At 34.8% G+C, this 21,390-nt stretch overlaps 1 protein-coding gene across 13 annotated transcripts in view; it reads left to right on the forward strand.

The window, feature by feature from the left end:
* TCF12 (transcription factor 12) overlaps window positions 1-21,390 on the forward strand; it is a 396,860-nt gene that overhangs the window by 311,700 nt on the left and 63,770 nt on the right. For all 13 annotated transcript variants that reach the window (XM_040492789.1, XM_040492790.1, XM_040492788.1 and 10 more), the window contains one exon: window positions 2,505-2,557. In XM_040492789.1, the coding sequence (XP_040348723.1) occupies window positions 2,505-2,557 (53 nt within the window). The remainder of the gene's footprint in view (window positions 1-2,504; window positions 2,558-21,390) is intronic.

Here is a 21,390-nt window from a genome sequence, read left to right on the forward strand (position 1 = left end):
ACTTTTGTTTCCTATCAGATGAGTTAGGGTAGGAACATTCATGAGTCTAGATGTGTCAGTGTCACTCTCGAGAAATATCTTGTTAGTATGTTATGTGAGCACATACTGTAACAAAAAGTACTAATGTGGACCAATATACTATTACTAAAAGTTCAGGAAGCTAAGCAACTGAGCTGAGGCTTGGTACCCAGGGAGGCCCACTCATTTCCTATATGAATAACATTTATCATTATTGTCATTCCATTCTTCATTGTTATTTCTCACTCAGCCACTCTTTCTTGGCGTTGCAGTTATTCCTAAAATCTCAGAGTTGAAAGGACTTCAGAGATCATCTACACCCACCTCAGCATCTTCTCAAGCTAGTTAGATGCTTTAGGAAATCAACATTTTGCAAAACAGCATCCAGCTATTTAATTTATAAACACTTTGCCACAGAATTTAATATAAACTAATCATAACAGCTAAAATTTATTGTCACTCTCTGTTACACACTGTCCTGAACATCTTTCATGTATTATCTTTATTACAATAACTCTAAAAGGCGGTATTCCCTTTTCACATCTTAGCAGCTGAAACTCAAAGAGGGTAAAAGTAACTTGCCCACGTTCACATAGCTGCTATATGGTGCAGCTGAAATTTGAATCCAGCCAGCTTACTCTCTTAACTGTTACAGTTTGCAACCCCTCAGAAGGGAACTATGAATCCCGAACTCATGATTTTAAATATGACATTATACAAGTAATTGTGTAGTGACAGCCAATGGTGAGATAAAAATATAAAAGAAAAATTTATATTCACATTGGAAGAAAAAACTGTCCTAAACTAAATAGCAACATCTTCTGGTGGTAATTAATCCAAAATAGATTGATGAGCTCCCCACTGACAGGAGCGGTTCAGTTGACTCTCTCGGCATGGAGTATGAGTTTTGCTCAAGGGATGCTGTTTTTATTAGTTGTAAAGAGTTGGGTTCTAGAAAAGCCTCACAAAGAACAAAAAAATTTGCTTCTAAGTTTTATAAATACAGAGTGTGCCAGATGTTGTTTATCTTTGGCACTTTTGTTTCAAGGAAATATAGGCTGCCTCTTGGTGTAGGGACTTAGATGGTAATGAATGCTTTTCCCCCCTTTGTATTGTATAAATTTTTTCCACATGCTACACATGCTTATAAAGTTGCTTTCTTAGCTTTGCAGCTTCCTGTAATAGTCACTGTAAAGATTCCCAGCCCTAATTTAAATGAATTTCATTCTTTCTTAAACAACCGTATGTCTTATGTCGTATCATTTATGACCCAGGAAAATATCATGCTTGTTTAATTCTCATTTTTACAGTTTGCAAAAATAGTATACTTTACATCATTCTTCTTAATAGTGAACGCTTCTGAAAAATCCTGAGTTTCATCCATTATTTGTGTAAGATTGGAAAACTGTACTTACCACCTTTTTTTTACAGTAAATAAGATGGACAAGTTTTAAATCTTAAGTTTTACAGATAAGTAAAATCGAAATACCAAGTGAGGCTGGTTGGGTATCTGAAAATACTCATTTTCTCATTTATATCAATAAATTATTTAAGTCTTATAAAGAAACATCCATCCAAGATAAATGACACAATAATCAGTGCTGAATTTGAAGTTTCAACCACACACTGTGGGGTTTTTTTTTAATGCTTATTTCTTTTTGAGAGAGAAGGGGAGAGAGAAACAGTACAAGCAGGGGAGGGGCTGAGAGAGAGGGAGAGACAGAATCTGAATCGGACTCCAGGCTCAGAACTGTCAGTGCCGAGTTGGACCTGGGGCTCAAACTCACAAACTGCAAGATCATGACCTGAGCCAAAGTCGGAGGCTTAACCCGCTGGGCCACCCAGGGGCTGCAACCACACATTGTCAAACAGTGGATGTTCTTACAGAATCCTGGATGACATTGTATATGACAGTGCCTGTATGTAATAGTTTATGTAGCATTTCTCTGACATAATTTCAACCATAATTTTTCATTTATTAAATTTTATTTCAAATTTTTAACATAGTTGTAGCATAGCATTAACTTTCAGTTTGTTGACTATGCTTTTAAACCTAACTCTTAATGTGATATGGATACTAAATTTGTTAAACAGTTTTACTATTAAAGTGACCTGTTATACCAGATGCCCCTCTGCAAATGACAGTGCCCAGTGTGGAGCCTGGCACCTAAATGGGTACCTAAGAAATGTTAATTCCCTTCCCTCACACATGCTTTTTGGTTTGTTATTTTCTTTCCTGTTTTGCTTTGCTTTCATCTTCCTAAGCTTATGGGATATGTGTTTCAGAATATATCACTTCATTAGGAGAATTGTTTTGCCCAGGAACCAGTTAGAAAGAATGAAGCCCTCATCTTTATATTCCCTTGCTTATTCCTAAATATTGGAAAGCCAGAAAAGCGCTAGAAGGGAAAACTCTTTCCTATTCACCTGAAGTCTGATGTTTTCTAATATAAATGCTGATGAAATACATTGTTTTCCATATGCAGATCCTTTGCAAGCAAAGAAAGTCAGAAAGGTGCCTCCTGGTTTGCCTTCTTCAGTAAGTACCCATTTTTTTGACTTTTTGGTAAACAACTGATTTCAGCTATTCAGTATTTGCTGGCTGTAAGGATTATTTGATTGGTGTCAGCAGGCACACTTCGCATAGTAACTGTTCACTGTTCAACGGAATCATTGATTGAGATAAATCCACATTTAATGTTAGGTTTTTAGATTTCTCTGCAGTAATTTGTAGCTTACTCATATGCTGTTACTCCATGTCCCTGTCATTTGAATTCCCCTCTTGGGAAGAGGACTGGGCCGGTAGCTGTCAAAGAAGATCTCCTGTACAGGTCTTTTGATGTTTAATTAGTCATTATGTTGCTGAACAGGAGGACAGACAGAGATTAATAGCTGAGAATCTTAGAAATTTACATTTGTAATAATCCCAGTGGAGCTAAAGACATTAAGATTCGGAGGACATGTTCGGCTCAGCTTGCCTCAGTAGGACTGAAGTTATTAATATGCATAAATCACCGAGTCAGATGTTCATTGTGAAGCCCTTGTGGATTTTAAAGCCTTCATTAAGCCTTTCCTAACTTCAGCCTAGCATCAGGAAAGCTTTCAAGCAACTAGTTTGTTGATCCCTCTTTGCTCAAAAAATGTATCCTTTGAGAATAAAGAGCTTGCATGAAGGAGGTTGGAAAGGTTTGGTGAACAGTCATTAATGGCCGTGATAATCTAATACTGTAGGGGTGTTTGTGCTATTAATATTTTATTCTTCTAAAGAGTGAAAGTATTTGTAAATGAACCTACATCATAAATCCACCTACATTTAAAAATCTCTGGTGTGAGAAGGGAAATCTTTTTCCTCTCTCCCTTTGCTTTGAACAAATGGGGAGTGGGGCTTTTGGACTGAGGCCCCATGCCTTGTAGGGTACATCTCTTTGTTGTGTAAATGGATGTTGGGCTTTTATTTGGCAGTACTTAACACATGGGCGCAGGTGCTGCTGGATGAGTCACAGCTCATCGAAGTATACACTGAATGGAATATCCGGCTTGGCAAGTAGTAATCTAGAAGGAGCAGCATGGGTCTGAGCTTTATTTTTTATTAAGGCTGAAGTAGAGATACCATCTTTTTGGTTGTTTGCCTTCCTTCTTTCCTGTGTTCTTCCCCCTGCCTTCTCTTCCGTGTGATACATGAAAACTCAGATTTGAAATCCTCTTTGAAACTCAGTTCCAGATGGACTGAGTTTTATGCAGCCTAGGGCAGCTGTGCTCTGAACCTGCAGCCTACCTGGAAGGTTGGATTGCAGCTGCAGGCATTCTTAAAAGCTTTTGCTTGCATAAGCACTTGGGCCCACTAGAGGCTGAATAGCTGCTTGATAAACAAAATGAACACAATGCCTCAAATCATTATTCCCGAAGACAGGAATTTTTTTTCAACAACAGCTAAAAATAGTTGGGCAATTTACATTTTAACAGTTGTATGCTGTGGAGGGGTAGGTGGTTCAACAGTGTAACAGATGATTTCTGCTAGATTAACAGAAATCATATTTAAAACTGACAGAACTGCTAAAACATGTAACTGTGCAATTTTCTTGTAATTTATTGGCATAATTCTATGAAAGTAATAAAAATTAAATTACATATTAATATTTACCAGGACTACACAGGTGAAAAAAAATACAAGGTTTGGAAATGAAAAATTCATCTCATTTCTTCTTAGCCTAACACTGATTTTAAGAAACAGTATATTTTCAGTGTTTCATAGTTTTTTCATGTTTAAAACAAAAGGGCAAACTAGAGCAGTCTGGAAAAAGAATAGACACTGGAGGTAACGGGAATTCCTTCCAGTCCTAATCATAACAGCGTTCACTACTTGGAGGTAGTTCTCTGTATTGTTTCATGTGTCAGGACTAGCCACAGAGAAGGGGAAAGCCACTGAATTCTGAACTTTAATTTCTTTGAGAACCGTTAGAAAATTTTATAAGCCAGGCCTAATTATGTAGTGTGTTACCAGTTACCTTACTCAGGATTTATTAGATATTTGTACAGAACAGAACAGAATTCAGTGTTTTCAATTCTATATTTAATATCAGCATCAAATACACACTACTCAGAAACCATGATGAAAATAGTATTTAAACATTTTGAATGTCATTAAGCATATATAAAGAATAAATGCATTTTAATTAATGAAAGTATATTTTAAATTAAATGCTATGTTGAAATCTTAAGTTTTTTAAAGAGAATTTTTTTTTTTAACTTTAAAAATAGATACTTTGGGGCTCAGTCGGTTGAGCACTCGACTTCGGCTCAGGTCATGATCTCACGGTTCTGAGTTCAGGCCCCATGTCAAGCTCTGTGCTGACAGCTCAGAGCCTGGAACCTGCTTCAGATTCTGTGTCTGCCTCTCTCTTCTGCCCCTCCCCTGCTCACATACTGTCTCTCTCTCTCTGTCTCTCTCACTCAAAAATAAATAAACATTTAAAAAAAATTTTTTAAGATACTTTGATAAATATTCCCAAAATAATAAACTTTTGGGAATACTTATGGTTACACTATTTACCTTTTCAGTATCTAAAGCAAATGGGAATTTAAAGTTACAGTTTTCTATTGGAATCCTTTTATTGAAATAAATGTAATTTATAGACCTTAACAATGTAAATTGTAAAAAGGTATAAAAATGAAAGTGGACTGTGTATATTTTATTTCATGATCATTTGAATATTATACTTACTAAACCAAACTAGAAACTTGACAGTAACATCTCAGATTTCACAGTTTGCTGTTTATCCAAAATATCTTTAATCATCTTTAAAATACATGTTACCTTTTTACTAAAGAAACAGTAGAAGAGCTAGGTTAATATTGTACTGCTCATACTGCTGCAGAAAACCAGAGGCAGAGTTACTTAACATGCAAACATTAATAATCTATACATTTGACCACAGAGCATTGGCCTTTTCTTTTTGTGAACCATGATACAATTTTAGGTTTCATAAGCACAAACCTCAGCTCTTGTATTCCTCTCTGCATAACAACTGAATGGTAATTCCTGTCTGTGGATTAAGATCCAGTAAGTGTTTGTTGGCAACATTAAAGCAGCATGATTAGTAAGGTTAAGAGAATGATCTGCTCAAATGTGCTGGCTCAGTTAGTGATTATTTGTATGACCCTGGACTTGTCAGTCCTTAGAAAATCTGAAGTGGGAAATCTGAAGTTCCTTTCAGGTGTAAAAATGCTAAGTACTTATGGTTTTAAAACTGATATACCCAATACATAATCAAAAAGCACAGTGGGCATAGCTTTCTTCCCACTGATAAAAAAAATAATAATAATAAAGTGATGTCCTTAAGCACATTAAATTTTCTACTTGCTTTTCTACATAGGTTGAAATATTGGACAAAGTAGACCTGTAGCACTAACATTAGAATGATGCTTAGATATTGAAAAGTCTAACATAGACACACACCATCATTACCTTCAGGGAACTTCCCATATAGTATGAGATACAAGCATTCAGTGATTAATTATATTGCAGTGAGGCAAGTAAAGCTGTATACCAAAGACTGGAAACATAGGGTAAGTAGAATGAACCCTACCTTGGGAAGCACTGATGGCTTCATGAGTTGACATTTGAGCTGTGTTTGGAAAGATGAGTAGCAATTCTTCTGTTAGGAGGGAGAGTGAACAGACAGGTAAAAGGCATAGACCTAAAAAAAATAAACACATGCTCAGGACACATCTAGAAGTACAGCATTACTGTATTCTATACCAAATACAACTTTTCCTCTGGCAGACCCACTTTCCCACTCCAGAGGAGGACTGGGGAACATATAAAATCACTTCTGATATGAAAAGGTATAAACTGTCATAACAGTCTATGCTAGATAAAGTCCTAAAGTATCCTGGCTGATAAATAATAGGTGGCATTTGTGATTGTTAAGGTTTATCTGGGAGACTTTCAGAAGGCATGGGACTTTGACTTTGTGGGGTGTTTTCCTCCTTTTTTAGGGCTCCTGAACCTCCTCTCCCATTCTCTTAGCCCTCAACTTTGTTCTTATGTGTATACCAGTTGTTTTTTTATCTGTATCAGATTTGTACTAAGATACAACATTTAAGGAGATTGTGAAGAACTGGATAGTGGTAGGGGGCAGTTGTGGTTTTATCCTAGTAATTTTTGAAAAAAAATTGAAACATTTGTCGTGTATTTGTTAACATCCCTTACAGCCCCACTCTGTTAGAGGTGCAGGACTTACATGTATGAGGATCTATGTTAACCATTATCTGTATTATCTTAATCTTTAATCTTTGCACCACACCTCTTTAAGATAACTAAATACACTCGTCTTAAAAATGAGGAAATTGAGGCTCAGATATTAAGTAACTTGCCCAAGATCACACATAAAGTCAAGATTACTATCTAATTTAATATCAAAGACCATTTTCTGTTTATTATGAATGTTAAAACATATTACATATCTTGGTTTACTCATAAAACATCCTATCCTGTTCAGTATATTAAATTTAAACCATAGTTTATTCTGTCAATTACATTTTTGTTGATCAAATTTATTTTTAATTGGCTTCGTTCCTTTAAGGAACCTATCAGCATCTGAAAGGATGATGTAGAAAAGCACAGACTTTCCAGTCCAGCAGATCATGGGTTTTATCTGGCCTCAGCTGCTTTTTATTTTAAAACCTTGGATAACTTGCTTTTAAGTTTTCTAAATCGCCAAGTTTCTATTTGTAAAAAAGGAGATAATGCCTATCTAAAATATTAATGTGTAGGTATCCTGTGCCTAACACGTGTCCAGCATATAATAGACACTCAATAAAGGTTCTTTATTTTTTCTAGTTCTTACCAGTACAGCTTGAAATTTGAAGAACTTTAGCATTTCATTTTTACCAAATTTTGCTGGAAAGCAAGCAAGGGTTTAAAAACATAAGGAGAGATAAATGTTAGACTAAAAGATACAAAGTATTATGCTACCTAGACTTGCATATATAGTATATATGCTTGACATGAGTGGTAAATTGTAACTGCTCTTGTTGTTTAGAGATCATTTATTTTCAGAAAAGGAACCTTCAAAAGGAGAGAAAGTTTGACAAAATTCTGCTACCTAGAATTCATTATTTTTGTTTTTTTAATTTAATTTATTAAATTTTAATTAATTTAATTATTTTTGTTTTCTGAATTATCAGAAACCTATACCTATTTTTATCATTTGTTTAACATCTTTATCTTTATGTCCCTCTGAAGCATTTCTCAGATGTAAAGAAATTTCTTTGTTCTTTAGTATCTATTTTTTAATTTGGTGTTAGTATTTTCAGACATAGATAATTTTTTTAATATACTGCAGAAGATGCAGAATTCTGAAATAAGAAGCAAGACACTTTCAAGATTTTTATCACCAGAAAAAAATCCAAATGGCTTTTTGAGACCCAGATTCTTCCTAAAGTTTTGTTCTTGTTCAGTAGCATTTGAAAACATCTTCTGAACATCAAATTTTAATATCTTTTTGAACATGGCATGTATTCATTATTCATTTTGAATATAACTGGCTTATAGTCCCATACGTAGGCTGATGACACAGTCTGTTTCTTAATCAAATGCTACGCTGTCCTTTGTCCTTTGTTTTTGAGTATGTATATATTTTCCCCACAAAAGCTATTATGGTTTATCACATAATTTCTTTGCTTTTTAGTTAAGCTCTCAAAGTGTATTTACCACCCCAGGCAGGCATCAAATTTGTTTTGTTTTGCTTTGTTTTGTTTTGTTTTCTTTTTTCGCTCTTACCCCCGTAAGGAACTTGGAGTCTGAGATAAATCAAAGCAGCTTAGAATCCACCTTCTCTTGTTTTGCTGCAGATAGGCAGAGTTCTGTAGCCTTTCATTTGGTAATTGGCTGTAGTTCAGGAATTATGCCTTCTTTCTCCCAAAATTTTTATGGGATTTTATGTTGTTAGGAATGACTTTTTAAAAATTAATGTTAATTTTGAGTTATTTTTAGTAGTAAATTTGAAATTTCAGGGGCAGCCCTTGAGATAACTGTAGATATCCTGACATGTTCCCGAACCACAAAGGCCACTAAAACATGTCCAATGATCTAGCATTTTCATGTATATACTATATAAAATTTGGTCTGAATATTAAATAGAGAAGGTCAGAATATAAAATCTTGAGGGTGACTAAATGGAAGATTTTTTTTTTAAATAGGAAAGAGAGGACAAATACAAGTTTCTATATTTCTGCAGAAATAAATATAGAATGGCAAAAATGAGTAACTTGGAAAACTATCATCTAAGAGATTACTGGCGAGCTGAGCCTGTTAGGAAAAGGTCAGGGGTTAGAATCATAGAGAAACTGTTCTCTCCAGTTTATCCACAAAAATAGCAAGCAAGATGAGCAGCAAGTAGAATACTCTCAAAGGGAGTGTCCTATGCAAGTCACTAGGAAGCTAAAATAACAGAGTGATTGTTGACAATTATAATTACAGGGCTTTAAGACTAGCAGGAATCCTAGGGCTTCTGGAACAAACAGTATTTACACGCAGCACCAGCTTCAGCTTAACTTCATGAGTGAACCCTCCAGTTCTTGAACTTAAGTTGGAATAGGTATTAGCTTAGCTCCTTCGGCAGACAAGCTTAGAGGGCACACAACAACTGTAGGTACTTAAGAGTTTCTTATTTCTGGCTGTCAAATAAGCGGTCTCTGTTTGAAAGTCACTGCAATATAAAATTTCCAAAGTGGCCGATTCCTTCTCTGACTTTATAGGTCAGAAACATCTTAGTATTTTACAGAAACATCTTAGTATATAAAGGGAATGGTTCTACAATCCATTCCAAACTTACATTCAGTTTGGTCATTGACTGAAAGATTTTCTTCATACATTAATAAGAAATAGCCACCATTTATGCTGACAGTAACTACTGTTCAGAACAGTGTCAGAATTGTATCAGTGTAGATAATAGGTTTTGAATCCATAGTTTTAAGATGTTCATTTTTGTGAGGAGCCAGTAATGTCTTTGATCTTATTTTAAAGTCAAAAAACAGAAGGAAAAGTAACTGGTGAGTAAGTCCTGTATATCCAGTTGTTTGTACTGATGTGACTGTACAACCACAGCGATATTTGTTATTTTCTGACCTCTCCTATTTTTTTCAAAGAGAAAGAACATCTGAATTTCAGAGTTGGCTTTTAAGGTTTATTGAACTCTTCAGTTGCTGGTGTTTCAGATCTTTAAGACTTAAAGCAGACATAGGATAAGACCCAATGTGTGTTTGTGTGTGTAACTTGTCTAGTTTTTAAAGGTTATGTGGTGGCTGAATTCTGTGAATGCTTTTAGAGTTTAAGCCCAATGTTAAGGTATTCAGCATCAGTATAATCATGAAAGGGTTTTACTGTTGTTTTAACCTAATGCAGTTAAGGATTATTTTCGCAAGTATAGGAAAGGATAACTATAGGATAAATTAAGAAATTCCAGGTTTTATCACTGAGGATGTTGAGGACTCTGGATTTCATTCTCAGTTAGGGAAGACAATTATATCCTAAGTAATTTGGTGACATGAAATTTGCCATATCTGATACTCCCTTTGCTTAACCAGTAGTGATTTTACTTTGAAAAGTCACTTACTATACTTGTATAGTATCTAATTTCAAGGTCTGTAATGTATGCTATATAGATAAGTACCTAGTTAGGTTTATAAGCATTTTAAAAGCACTGCTAATCCAAAGGTACTTTCCGATTTCTCCTTTGTGTTTTTATTGAATAGATTTTAAACAAATTTTAATGTGTTGGTCATTTAAAGTTTTTGTCTTTTTTTAAATGTTTATTTATTTTGAGAGAGAGAGCGAGAGAGAGAGACAGAGAGAGAGAGAGAGAGAGAGAGAGAGAGAGAGCATGCGCACAAGTGGCATAGGAACAGAGAGAGAGGGGGGTGGAGAGAAGATCCCAAGCAGGCTCCGCGCCATCTCTGCAGAGCCTGATGTGGGGCTTGAACTCACAAACTGTGAGATCATGGCCTGAGCCGAAATGAAGAGTCAGACAGACACTTAACTGACTGAGCCATGTAGATGCCCCAAAGATTTTGTCTTTTATCTTCTTTAATTATTTGAATACATATCTGTAATATGTATTCAATCCAATATATCTATAATATGCCAACATTTTATGTGTTCAAAAATAGTGTGATTCTAGAAGTTATGTTTCTGGAAAATTTTCTAGAACCTGCTTACTTTTTTGTTAATAACCTATATGTCAACTCTTCCTCAGTGTGCTTGACCAGGAGTCAGCAGACTTTTTGCGTAAAGGGTTGTGTAGTAAATGTGTTCAGCTTTGTGGGCCAGATGTTCTCTGTAACAACTATGCAGCTCTGCTACCAGAACATGAAAGAAGCCCCAGATGATACATAAATGGACATGACTGTGTTTCAATAAAACTTTATTTGTAAGATCAAACGGTGAGCTAGATTTGACCCATAGCCATAATTGCCAACTCCTGCATTAGGCAACACAAGTTATATGCTTTAAAGTAAATACATTCTTACTTTCATAATATAGTCCCTGTGAAAAACAGACCCAAAGTGAAATAAAATTTGTCATTTTTTAGGCCTCTTCCCTGGTTATTTGTGGGGCTTTTTAGAGTCATTACCTGATATTCATTAGTCCCTTCTTCATTTTCTTAAGGTTCCAGGCACTGGGCCAGAGTTTATTGTATTGGCAGAAACTTCCCAGAATCTTTATTTGCTTTATTCTGACTGTGATAATGGAGGAGCCTCAATGTATAAAGTGGGGGGTACAGTGTCACAATTTTTCTAGATTTAAATGTTAGATTAGGTAGTATGCAGGAGAGTTTATGACTTCAAAAGTAAGTCCATGAATTGATATATTAGTGACTGATTATTTGAAACAATTGGGTTTAAAGTATTTAAATAAATTTATTTTGATATAGGCAGTCCTACAATAATATTTTACTTAACCGTACATATATCTCCGTGCCCACTCATCATCTTTTATCCTGGTCCAGAACCCAAAGCTTAAAGGTTGTTTCTAGCAGCTTGAGAATGAATTGCAACCCAAATGTGATTGTGAAACAAATTCTGTTGAAGCATAAGCACTCTATAAACATGAAAGCTTCATATGAAACTTAATCCTCCATCTCATGACTAGAAAAATCATTTTCTCAATCGATGTTAACCTCTATAAATTTAAGTGAATATTTATGGTTCTTATTTAATTCCCTCTTTAGCTTTATGATGACTAGTATCAATAAGAAATAAGTATTAAAACCCTTGTCAATTTTCTGACTTGTGCTTGATAATTTTTTAAACTATAAAACTTGATATTATTTGAAATCAAATTATTTTTTTCAACATCATCAAAGACATACTTTAAAACCCAGTAATTTTTTTCAGAGAATCTTTTTTTTAAAGAGATTAGCTAGAAACTTTTTTTAAAGAATTTTTTAAAGTTTATTTATTTATTTTGATGGGATGGGGACAGGTGCAGGAGGGGCAGAGAGACAGGGAGACAGAATCCCAAGCAGGCTCCACCCTGTCAGCGCAGAGCCCTATGTTGGGCTGGAATTCAACAACCATGAGATCGTGACCTGAGCTGAAGTCAGACGCTCAACCAACTTAGCCACTCAGGTACCCCAAAACTTTTTTTTTAATGTTTGCTTATTTTTGAAAGAGAGTGCACACAGGCGTGCATGCAAGGGGGAGAGGGGCAGAGAAAGAATCCCAAGCAGGCTCTGCAGTGTCAGCGCAGAGCTCAACACTGGCTGGAACCCACAAACTGTGAGATCCTGACCTGAATGGAAATCAAAAATTGGATGCTTAACCCGCTGAGCCACCCAAGTGCCCCAGAGAGAGAGAATGTTAAGCTTGCTCCATACTCAGCATGGAGCCCAAAGCAGGACTCAATCCCATGACCCTGGGATCCTGACCAGAGCCGAAATCAAGAGTCTGATGCTCAACCAACTGAGCCACCCATGCACCTTTAAAACCTAGTAATTTGAATAAGAATTAGAAACTCTTTCCCACTAAAGTGGGCTCCATTTAATAGATCTCCAGTGAATGGAATATGAATCCATTTATATATCAAGTACTTATTATGAGTGAAGAATTCTTTTAGGCCCTACAGATTTAAGTATAAATAAAGCATGGACCCATGTACCCTGTCTTCATGATGCTTATAGTCAAAACCTAAGTCTGACCTTTGGAAAGAAATATTTTTAAATTTTTTTCTGTTGAGTAATTGTTGCCCTCTGGGCACGTCCAGGAAATGCTTTTTGAATTAAATTAAAAGGATAAAAATAAATACTGTAAAGCCATTACTTTATGTTAACTATAATAGGGAACATCATCTGTTAATGACTTCCTTCTCCAAGCTGTACTTTTCGACTTCCTCCTACTCTGGCTGTTCAGATCATCAAAAATATGTTAACTTCTTTTCTTTGTAAAGAAACTGAATTATTTGTCCTATTTTTTTCTCTGCATTTATGCAGTTAACTCCCAGTTACATACAATAGGAGTTATTTTTGCAAAAATAACTATTTTGCAAAAAAAAAAAAAAAAAAGAGGGGGGTAAATTGCAGGCAATTCAGCCATTACTGTACAGTGCCTTAGGATTAACCCAATTAACAATATAAGGTCCTGATCTTTATGTGACAGATGGAAAACCGGAATATAGGAAACCTATTCCTAAAGGGGGGGGGGGGGAGGAGAAAAAGCTGTAGTTTCACTGACATAAAAATGAAATATTGGATATCTTCCCATACTAAATTCCTCATAGTAAAATTATCTTCAAAAATTAGAACATTTGTCACCACCTGTTGCTATCATCATTGACCAGGCCACTTTTATTCCTTTTCTGAATTATGGCAACATCTTCCCAGCTAGTCTTCCACTTTTCCTTCAGTCTTTTTTTTTTAACACAGGAACATCCTTTTAAAATCTAAATCAGATGATATTCTTCTGTTCAAAATCCCCAACAGCATTACTTACCACTGTAAAACCAGATCCTTAAAATAACTGTCAAGACCCTTCAATCTGACCCCTGCTACTTCCCAGATAGCATATCCCATTAATTTACCTATCTAGCCACACACTTGCCGTCTTTTACTTTTTCTTAAAGATATCAATCCTCAGGGCCTTTGCATTTCTCTGCCAGAGCATACCTCCCTTTAGTGTCCACATAGCTAGTTTTCTCACATACTTTTTTCTTTGATCACATAACAATCACTAGGGATCTTTCCTGACTGTTCTAAATAAAATGGCAACATGTCCCTCTCACTCCCTCTTTTCTAACCTGCTGTATTTTTCTCTATAACACTTATTACCCTCTGATATACTATAATTTTTCTGTCTCACCCAGGAGAAACTTGATAAGGCAGGGGCTTTCTTTATGTTGTTTTATCTGTAGCACCTTGCTGCATAATGGATGCTCAGTGTATATTTGTTGAATAAATGAACAAACTCAAATAAAAAAACAGTATAGCCATGACTTTTCCTTTATCCTGGGCCATGCTCAGTTGAGTTGACTCAGAAGGCATAAAAAACATACTGGGCAAGGGGCGCCTGGGTGGCTCAAACAGTTAAGTGTCCACCTTCGGCTTAGGTCATGATCTAGCGGTTCGTGAGTTAGAGCCCTGCGTCGGGCTCTGTGCTGACAGCTCAGAGCCTGGAGCCGCTTCGGATTCTGTGTCTCCCTCTCCCTCTGCCCCTCCCCTACTCACGCTCTGTCTCTCTCTCACAATAATAAATAAATGTTAAAAAAAGAACTTTAAAAACATACTGGGCAATATGAATTTAACATACTGCAAGAAGAACTAGGTATATTTTAACCATCTACATAATAAGTGTTTTAGTATGCTTAAACTTGGTAAAAGCTTTTCAGGGAGGAAAAGAAAATCTCTAATTTTTTATCAGAAAAGGAGAAGTCTTTTCAGTGGCAAAGGTCACTGAAATTCTTTCCAGTTATACAGACTTAGTTTTTCCCTCTGTTAGATATGTTAGAGTTTGCAGTTATCCGTGTGAGGTCTCAGCATTTGATAGTCTTATATTCATAGGATCTTTATTCCAGTTTTAGCAGCATTAATAGTTTGAGCCATATATATATATATGTAATTGGAATCCAAAATAATCAATAATAGGGTAAACAGGTGTTCTCAAGATCACATACCTGTAAAGGTGTTATGGTATTGCTAACTAATTTTCATTCTTTACTCTCCTATTGTACCTAGTAAGCTTTCCAGCCCACATAACCATTACAGCCACCTTTGTTTATAATCCACATAACAATCTTTTATTGATATACAAATTCTCCAGCCAAAAGGCACAAAGAAGCAAATCACAGGCCCAAAATTCTTTATTGCAGAATAGTGCAGGAGCCACAGCCTACTTAATTATGATGGGCTCCCCAGTGACTCCTTAACTTTCTGTTGCTTGCTAAAATTATAACAAAGCCATCTCTCTAGAGGCTTACATGTTTGTTTGAAGGATATGGCCAAAAATCTTTTATTTTCCAGATGATGCTATATTAAATATAAAATGTCTGGCCTGTAGATCAAATTATACTTAACTGAGAAGTCAAAATTGTTATTGAGCCAATTGAACAATGACAAAGTTAGGTAAGAGTTGTCACCTGTTGGTAAGATGTCAACCCATCTATCTTTTTATTTATTTATTTATTTATTTATTTATTTATTTATTTATTTATTTTTACCATTTTGTTCTAGACACTACATAGTTTTTTAAAAGAATGTTTTAAATGAAAATATTACTAGGTAATAGAAATATATAACTAACCCCTCATAAAGATGTTCCATTTGCTAACATAAATGTTATTAGAATATAAAGCATTCAGGCTCTGCTTGGAACTGAGAAGTTGTAATTATGTTTTTGGATTTCCTTTTGGATTAACCTTTCATTTTATGTGAGGCTTTTAAGCTTCTAATTATGCCACTTACAGATACAATGACAAAAATACAGTTTAAGATTGGTATGGACAGTGGGTCTCATCTCCACCAGTGAGTCACAGCTCTGGGTCTTCAAAAATAGTACTATAAGAAGATGTAAAATATTTCAAAAAATCTAACAAATTAGGTAAAATTATCCGTGGTCTCTGAAACATCAGGGTTGTTGTTTTTTTTTTTTTACTAGAATTATTTCAGCTCAGCATGGCAATGCTTCATTTCCCTTTTAATCAGAAATTCTGAATGAGGGGCACCCAGCTGGCTCATTTAGTAGAGCATGTGACTCTTGATCTTGGGGTTGTAAGTTCAAGCCCCACTCTGGGTATAGAGATTATTTTAAAATAAAATCTTAAAAAAGATTTAAAAAATAAGAAAGATTAAAAAATAAAATCTTAAAGATTTTTTAAAAATCTAAAAAAAGAAAATTTCTGAATGAAATTCATATGGCTTTGTTCCTTTTTTAACAGGGAAAAATATTCATTATAATTTAATAAAAAAAAGTTTAAGAGACAAAAATCTTTCAAAATAGGAATTCACTGTTTTGGGGTGGAGTAAATAATAAAAGGTTTTATTGATGGTGAAATGGCTAGGAAATCTTTGGCCTAATTTAAATCCTGCGTTTTGCAGCAATGGAACTTAGACCGTAATTTACAAAGTTTCCTGTAATTAACTTTGACTAGTATGACTCCCCTTCCAGCCACCCTTTCTAGCATCCTCAGTCCACTTTAGTGAGGTTTCCTTTTATTAATTTTCACAGTACATAGAACAAGTAAGTTAACAGATTTCATCTTTCAGAGTTTTATGGCTGTTTTCTGTTGGGGTGTCAATTCTTGCCTTGACCAGTGAAACATACTAAACATTAGTCCAACTTTTGTTTTGCTTTGTCCTATGTTGAACTGACACATCTCTCATTTCCTCCCTCATTTATTATACCCTCCTCAGATGTGTTTTTAAAATGAAGTATTGGGGTGCCTGGGTGGCACAGTCGGTTAAGCGTCCGACTTCAGCCAGGTCACGATCTCGCGGTCCGTAAGTTCGAGCCCCGCGTCGGGCTCTGGGCTGATGGCTCAGAGCCTGGAGCCTGTTTCCCATTCTGTGTCTCCCTCTCTCTCTGCCCCTCCCCCGTTCATGCTCTGTCTGTCTCCTCCCCAAAAATAAATAAACGTTAAAAAAAATTTTTTTAAATGAAGTATTATTTGGCTTTTGTTGAGAGTGGTCCCCATAATTTAATAGTAAGAAACCATTCTTTTTGAGAAAGTTTTTCTGTAAATTTAGGATCTGCATGGCTTCTTCCAGTGATTAAAGCTAAAATTAACTTTATTTTTTTACTTGCTTACAAAATATGAGGAAGATGATTTGGTAGACTCTAGCTATTTAATTAATTATAGATATGAAGTATTTAAAAATTACTACCATGAACAAGAATTTTTACTCAAGCACAAAACATAGATTGGGGCCAAAAATAGCCTAATGTATAAGTTACTTAGAGCTTTAGATTGCAGATTCTTTAAATGGCTCTAGGCTAAAATGCAGATGTTATTTTTGGTCTCTTTAAAAAAAAAAAACAGAATATTATATCTGTTGTTATTCCATTTCTTCCATGGAAAGGATCTACTGCTTTCCAGCTTAGAAGAAAAAAACTGTGGAAAAAGAAACAAAAAAATCAGGCAGCACTTTTCCTAAACTAATTTAACCCAAGACCAAATTGTTCACCTTCTATAGATGATTTTAAATAATAGCTTTGTTTGCTTACCATTTTGTTTTGTTGTTGGGTTGTCAATAGTGCAAAGCTTTGTCTTGAAAGCTCTTTAGGAGTGCTGGTTTATTGAGGGATCTAAAAACTTGGGTATCCTCCTCATCATTTCTTTACATGCACACACACCATTAGGCAGTCCTGTGATTACAGAGCCATCTGCAGGAAAATTATCAAGTTGCAACATAGTTAATGATTCTCTTACCATGTTATTTCAAGTGTCAGATGAGAAGTGACAAACTGCAATTCATATGGGGAAAGAAATGGACAGTCAAGAGATGTAGAAATTACTTGGGAGAGCGGACCCCTTCCTTTAATTTTTCAAAGAAAACTGCTTTGTCATAGTGAGTTTGTGATGAAAAGAAACATGCAATTTGCTTCAGGTTTTACGGATTCTCAGTAATTATAGTTCTATCTCATTTGAAGGGGTGTCTAATGATAGTCTTTTAGAGGCTTTGTATGATCTGTTCATATTGCTATCAGGAGGATACTATTTATTTACCCCCAAAAGAGATTTATTTGCGTTCTCCTACAGAAGTTATAGTTGTTTTTACACATCCTCATTATACTCAAATGGTTGTCAGAGGGGGAACTAAACAGTTTTCTTTGTTCCCTGTATATACAGTTTATATAGCTGATTTGCCATTGGCTATAGAGATAGATGTTTTCTATTTTGTTAATCATTAAGCATTTGTAAAACTCAAGTTAGATTTGAGATTTTTGTAATAAGAAATCTGATGTTCTCTGAGACAGGTAATGAGACACACATGATTTGTGAACTCCAGCATTGTTTTTACTCTGCTCTGAGAAGTATATGTTTATATGTATGTTGATGCTCCTAATATCCTACCAATATCCAAATAAACTGTGTACCAGTGCTCGGACCAATCTATAATACCATCCATTATAAGTCTGATTATTATTTGGTTTGGCTGAGATTTAGGTACTCAAAATTAAGGCATAATTGAAACGATTTTTTCAGAGTATCACCTGAAATATAAAAATCACAAAATAAAGTCATTGATTTTTAAGATTTTTATATAGTGGAAAGACAGTATTTGGAAGCCTCTTTACTGAGTGATAGGAATCAACAAAATTAGAGTGACATTGTTGAATTAGAAGATGCATTATATGATTTCAGATTAATAGCATTATTATCTTTAAATAATATGCATTGAATGTTAATGGATTGGTTTAAGAGAGATGCATTATTTTGCTAGAGTTTTATATTCTTGCTTTCTCTTTTGCAAAAGTAAATTTTGTAAATTGTGAGGGTTTTAGAAAAAGACCAGAAGCAACTTCCTGAACACTTAGGAGTGGTTTTTTTAGTAACAAAGCAGCACATACTAGAAAAATCTACAATATAATATTCAGATATAAAACCTGGAATTTTTGTGTCTGATTTAGTTAGCCAGGCCAACTGAAATACTGCATATTTAGTAGAGACCACATTCATTCACAGGTCATCTGTCTACAAGCTAAATAAGGAAGAGGAGGCATTGGGGAAGGGTCTTTTCCTCTGAATCTGCCCACTTGTAGATTCCCTCACTTATTATCCCTCTTAAACCTATCCTCACTCCCACTTCCCTTGCATAATTTATTAGCTATTTACTGAGTTTCATGCTTAGGAAAATACAGAGTTCATTTGTGGAATTATTCACATGTAAACTTTGTTTGGCTCCATTTATCACTCTGAAAGTCTTATTTTCCAGGAATTGATTCACTTAGAAATAATGTTGAAACTTTTCAAGAGGAATCTTCTGAACGGGTTTTAGATTTACTTTTCTAGGCAGTTAGATACTCTAGCCTTTTGGGACACCAGAATGTTGCCTCCTTGTTGTAGAAAAATGTACAATAAGATAAACCATTAACTGACCTTTATTACTAATTAATTCAAGATGTGTAATTCAGAATTTTCTTTTGAAAACTTTTTAGAATTTTAGATCATTCTTGAAACATTCTTAAGAATAGTTTAAAAAATGGGGAAGAGAGCTATAGTGATCCAAACAGGGATAAGAAGAGCTAACAAAATAGATTAAAATATAATACTGTATAGGTAATTCCATGAAATTTTGCATAGCTCTCCAAGGAAAAGTTGTCTGTTTCTGAACCAACAGAAAAATAAGAAGGAAAAAGGAAATTTTTGCATGTGGGATTGGGATTTAAACAGAAGTTGCCAGATAGTCCCTACCTAGTAGACTTTTTGAAAACATCATTTCCTAAATCTAAATCTTCAGTAAAGAAGTAAAATCACTTAGGCAAAGTACATTATAGCTTTTTCTTATCTGGTTTAGGTCTGTGCTTGATGGCTGTTAGAAAAGCAATAAACATTACATCCTGAACTATTGAAGGAAGGGGAACCATACATGAAATTCAGTGAAATGCAATAATCCTCAAACCAGGAATCATCAGTTTGCTAATAAAAGATGTATGGCTCCAAGTCATATTTTTTCCAAGGTTCTGTGACATTTTCATTAATCATGTTGCCAATGTTTACCGGAATGCCCATTTTGTTATAAAACTTGGTGATTGTTTAGATTATTAGACGAGGTAGCATGAATATTAAGTCAGATCACATACTCTTAGAATAACATATAAGTGATTACGTAGAATTGTGGGTGGAAACAATTCAGGATAAAAAGTACATGACAGTTCAGAGCTCCTGTGCAGACTGCACGTCTGTCTGCAATCACATTTAAAATGTGGCCCTGTCTCCAGCTGACTCGTTTTGTCAGACTGAGTCACAGGATTAACCCTTGACATGTTCCTTTAAAAAAAAAAAAAAAAAGGCAAAGATTAAACAACTGCATTCACCAGAGCAGTACTTGATCCATCTATATGCCTTTTTTTCCTGTAATATGATTCTTCTTAAGGAAAAAAAATGTGCTGCAGCTGTTACATAGATTAAATTAGAATTTTTTTCCCAAAATATTTTTGGGGAAGAGAAAAAACACTTCTAAAAGATCATTTGTAATTGTGATAAAGAAAATGATTGTCTACACCAACCAGTTTTAGTTTCTTTGGGGTAAAGCCAGCTTAAAAAAAAAATGATATTTGGGAGTAACGGAAGACCTTGCTATAGCATAGAAGTAGAATATGGGAACACTTTATTTAGATTACCACCGTTTTCATGATGATTTACTGTGTTCAAAAAAAATCATTTAATGTCGTATGTATGTAGATCTCTCTTTCTAAGTTTCTGCTTCCTAAATTCTGCTTTTCAATTTAGGCAGTAGCATATACCAAGTGAATATGTTGTATATTGGGGAAGAGGGAGCTGTTTTAAATGCACCTGTATGGATTTTGTATCTGTGTTTTTGAAAGCAGGAATGAAAAAGAGAAGCAAAAGCTTTTAATTACTCAACTCTCTTTAGAAACTATTACATTTCACATTCAGGTTTCAGCTTTAGTAGCAAACTTCTCCAATTGCTTAATAAACTACTTTAGAAGAGTAAAAGATTATACTGTCTGGCTTTACTCTCAGTTTTCTTTTACCTGAATATTTGTTTATTCTTTTCACAGTATCATATAATTGTATCTAAAATAAAGAACTGTTAATGAAATACTAAAATTTTCATTGTGTTTTAATAGCTAAGATTGCATAGTTGGGTTCACATTATAATGTTTGTTTTTATCAGACAGAATAGTACTCTTTACTGGCAAATCCCAGAGAAATGAGCCTAACTACTATAAGTGGATTTTTGTTGTTGTTGTTGTTGTTGTTGTTGTTGTTGTTGTTGTTACCAACATACAGAAGTTGTCTCAGGTTGGAGCAATGATTATAGGAAGAAAATGTTCAGGTATTATCAGTGTTTTGTGGCTTCCCTCTTTGCCCCATTCCTCCTCAATTTCTATTCAAAATTTGTTTTTAAATTTTAATCATTAAGAGAAAGAAAGTTTTATTTTAGATAATTGATTTTCCTTTTTTTTTTTTTTTTAAGAGTAGCTGTTCTGTTAGGGAATGACTATCTATGAAAGAGTAAAATTTACTTGAATGGTTTTAAGACGTGGCATTGTTAATTGTAAATCAAAGCTTTTTACACAGTTCTCTAAGGATTGAAATGAAGTCTTTGTGGCCTCTCAGGAGGGAGGAAGTTACAAACCACTCTGCAGACTGGCATTTTAATAGTCTGCTGTACAGTGATGTTCTTTTGCAGC

This window comes from Herpailurus yagouaroundi, unplaced genomic scaffold, assembly GCF_014898765.1.
Source record: "Herpailurus yagouaroundi ecotype Mexico unplaced genomic scaffold, PumYag 184, whole genome shotgun sequence".
NCBI lineage: Eukaryota > Metazoa > Chordata > Mammalia > Carnivora > Felidae > Herpailurus > Herpailurus yagouaroundi.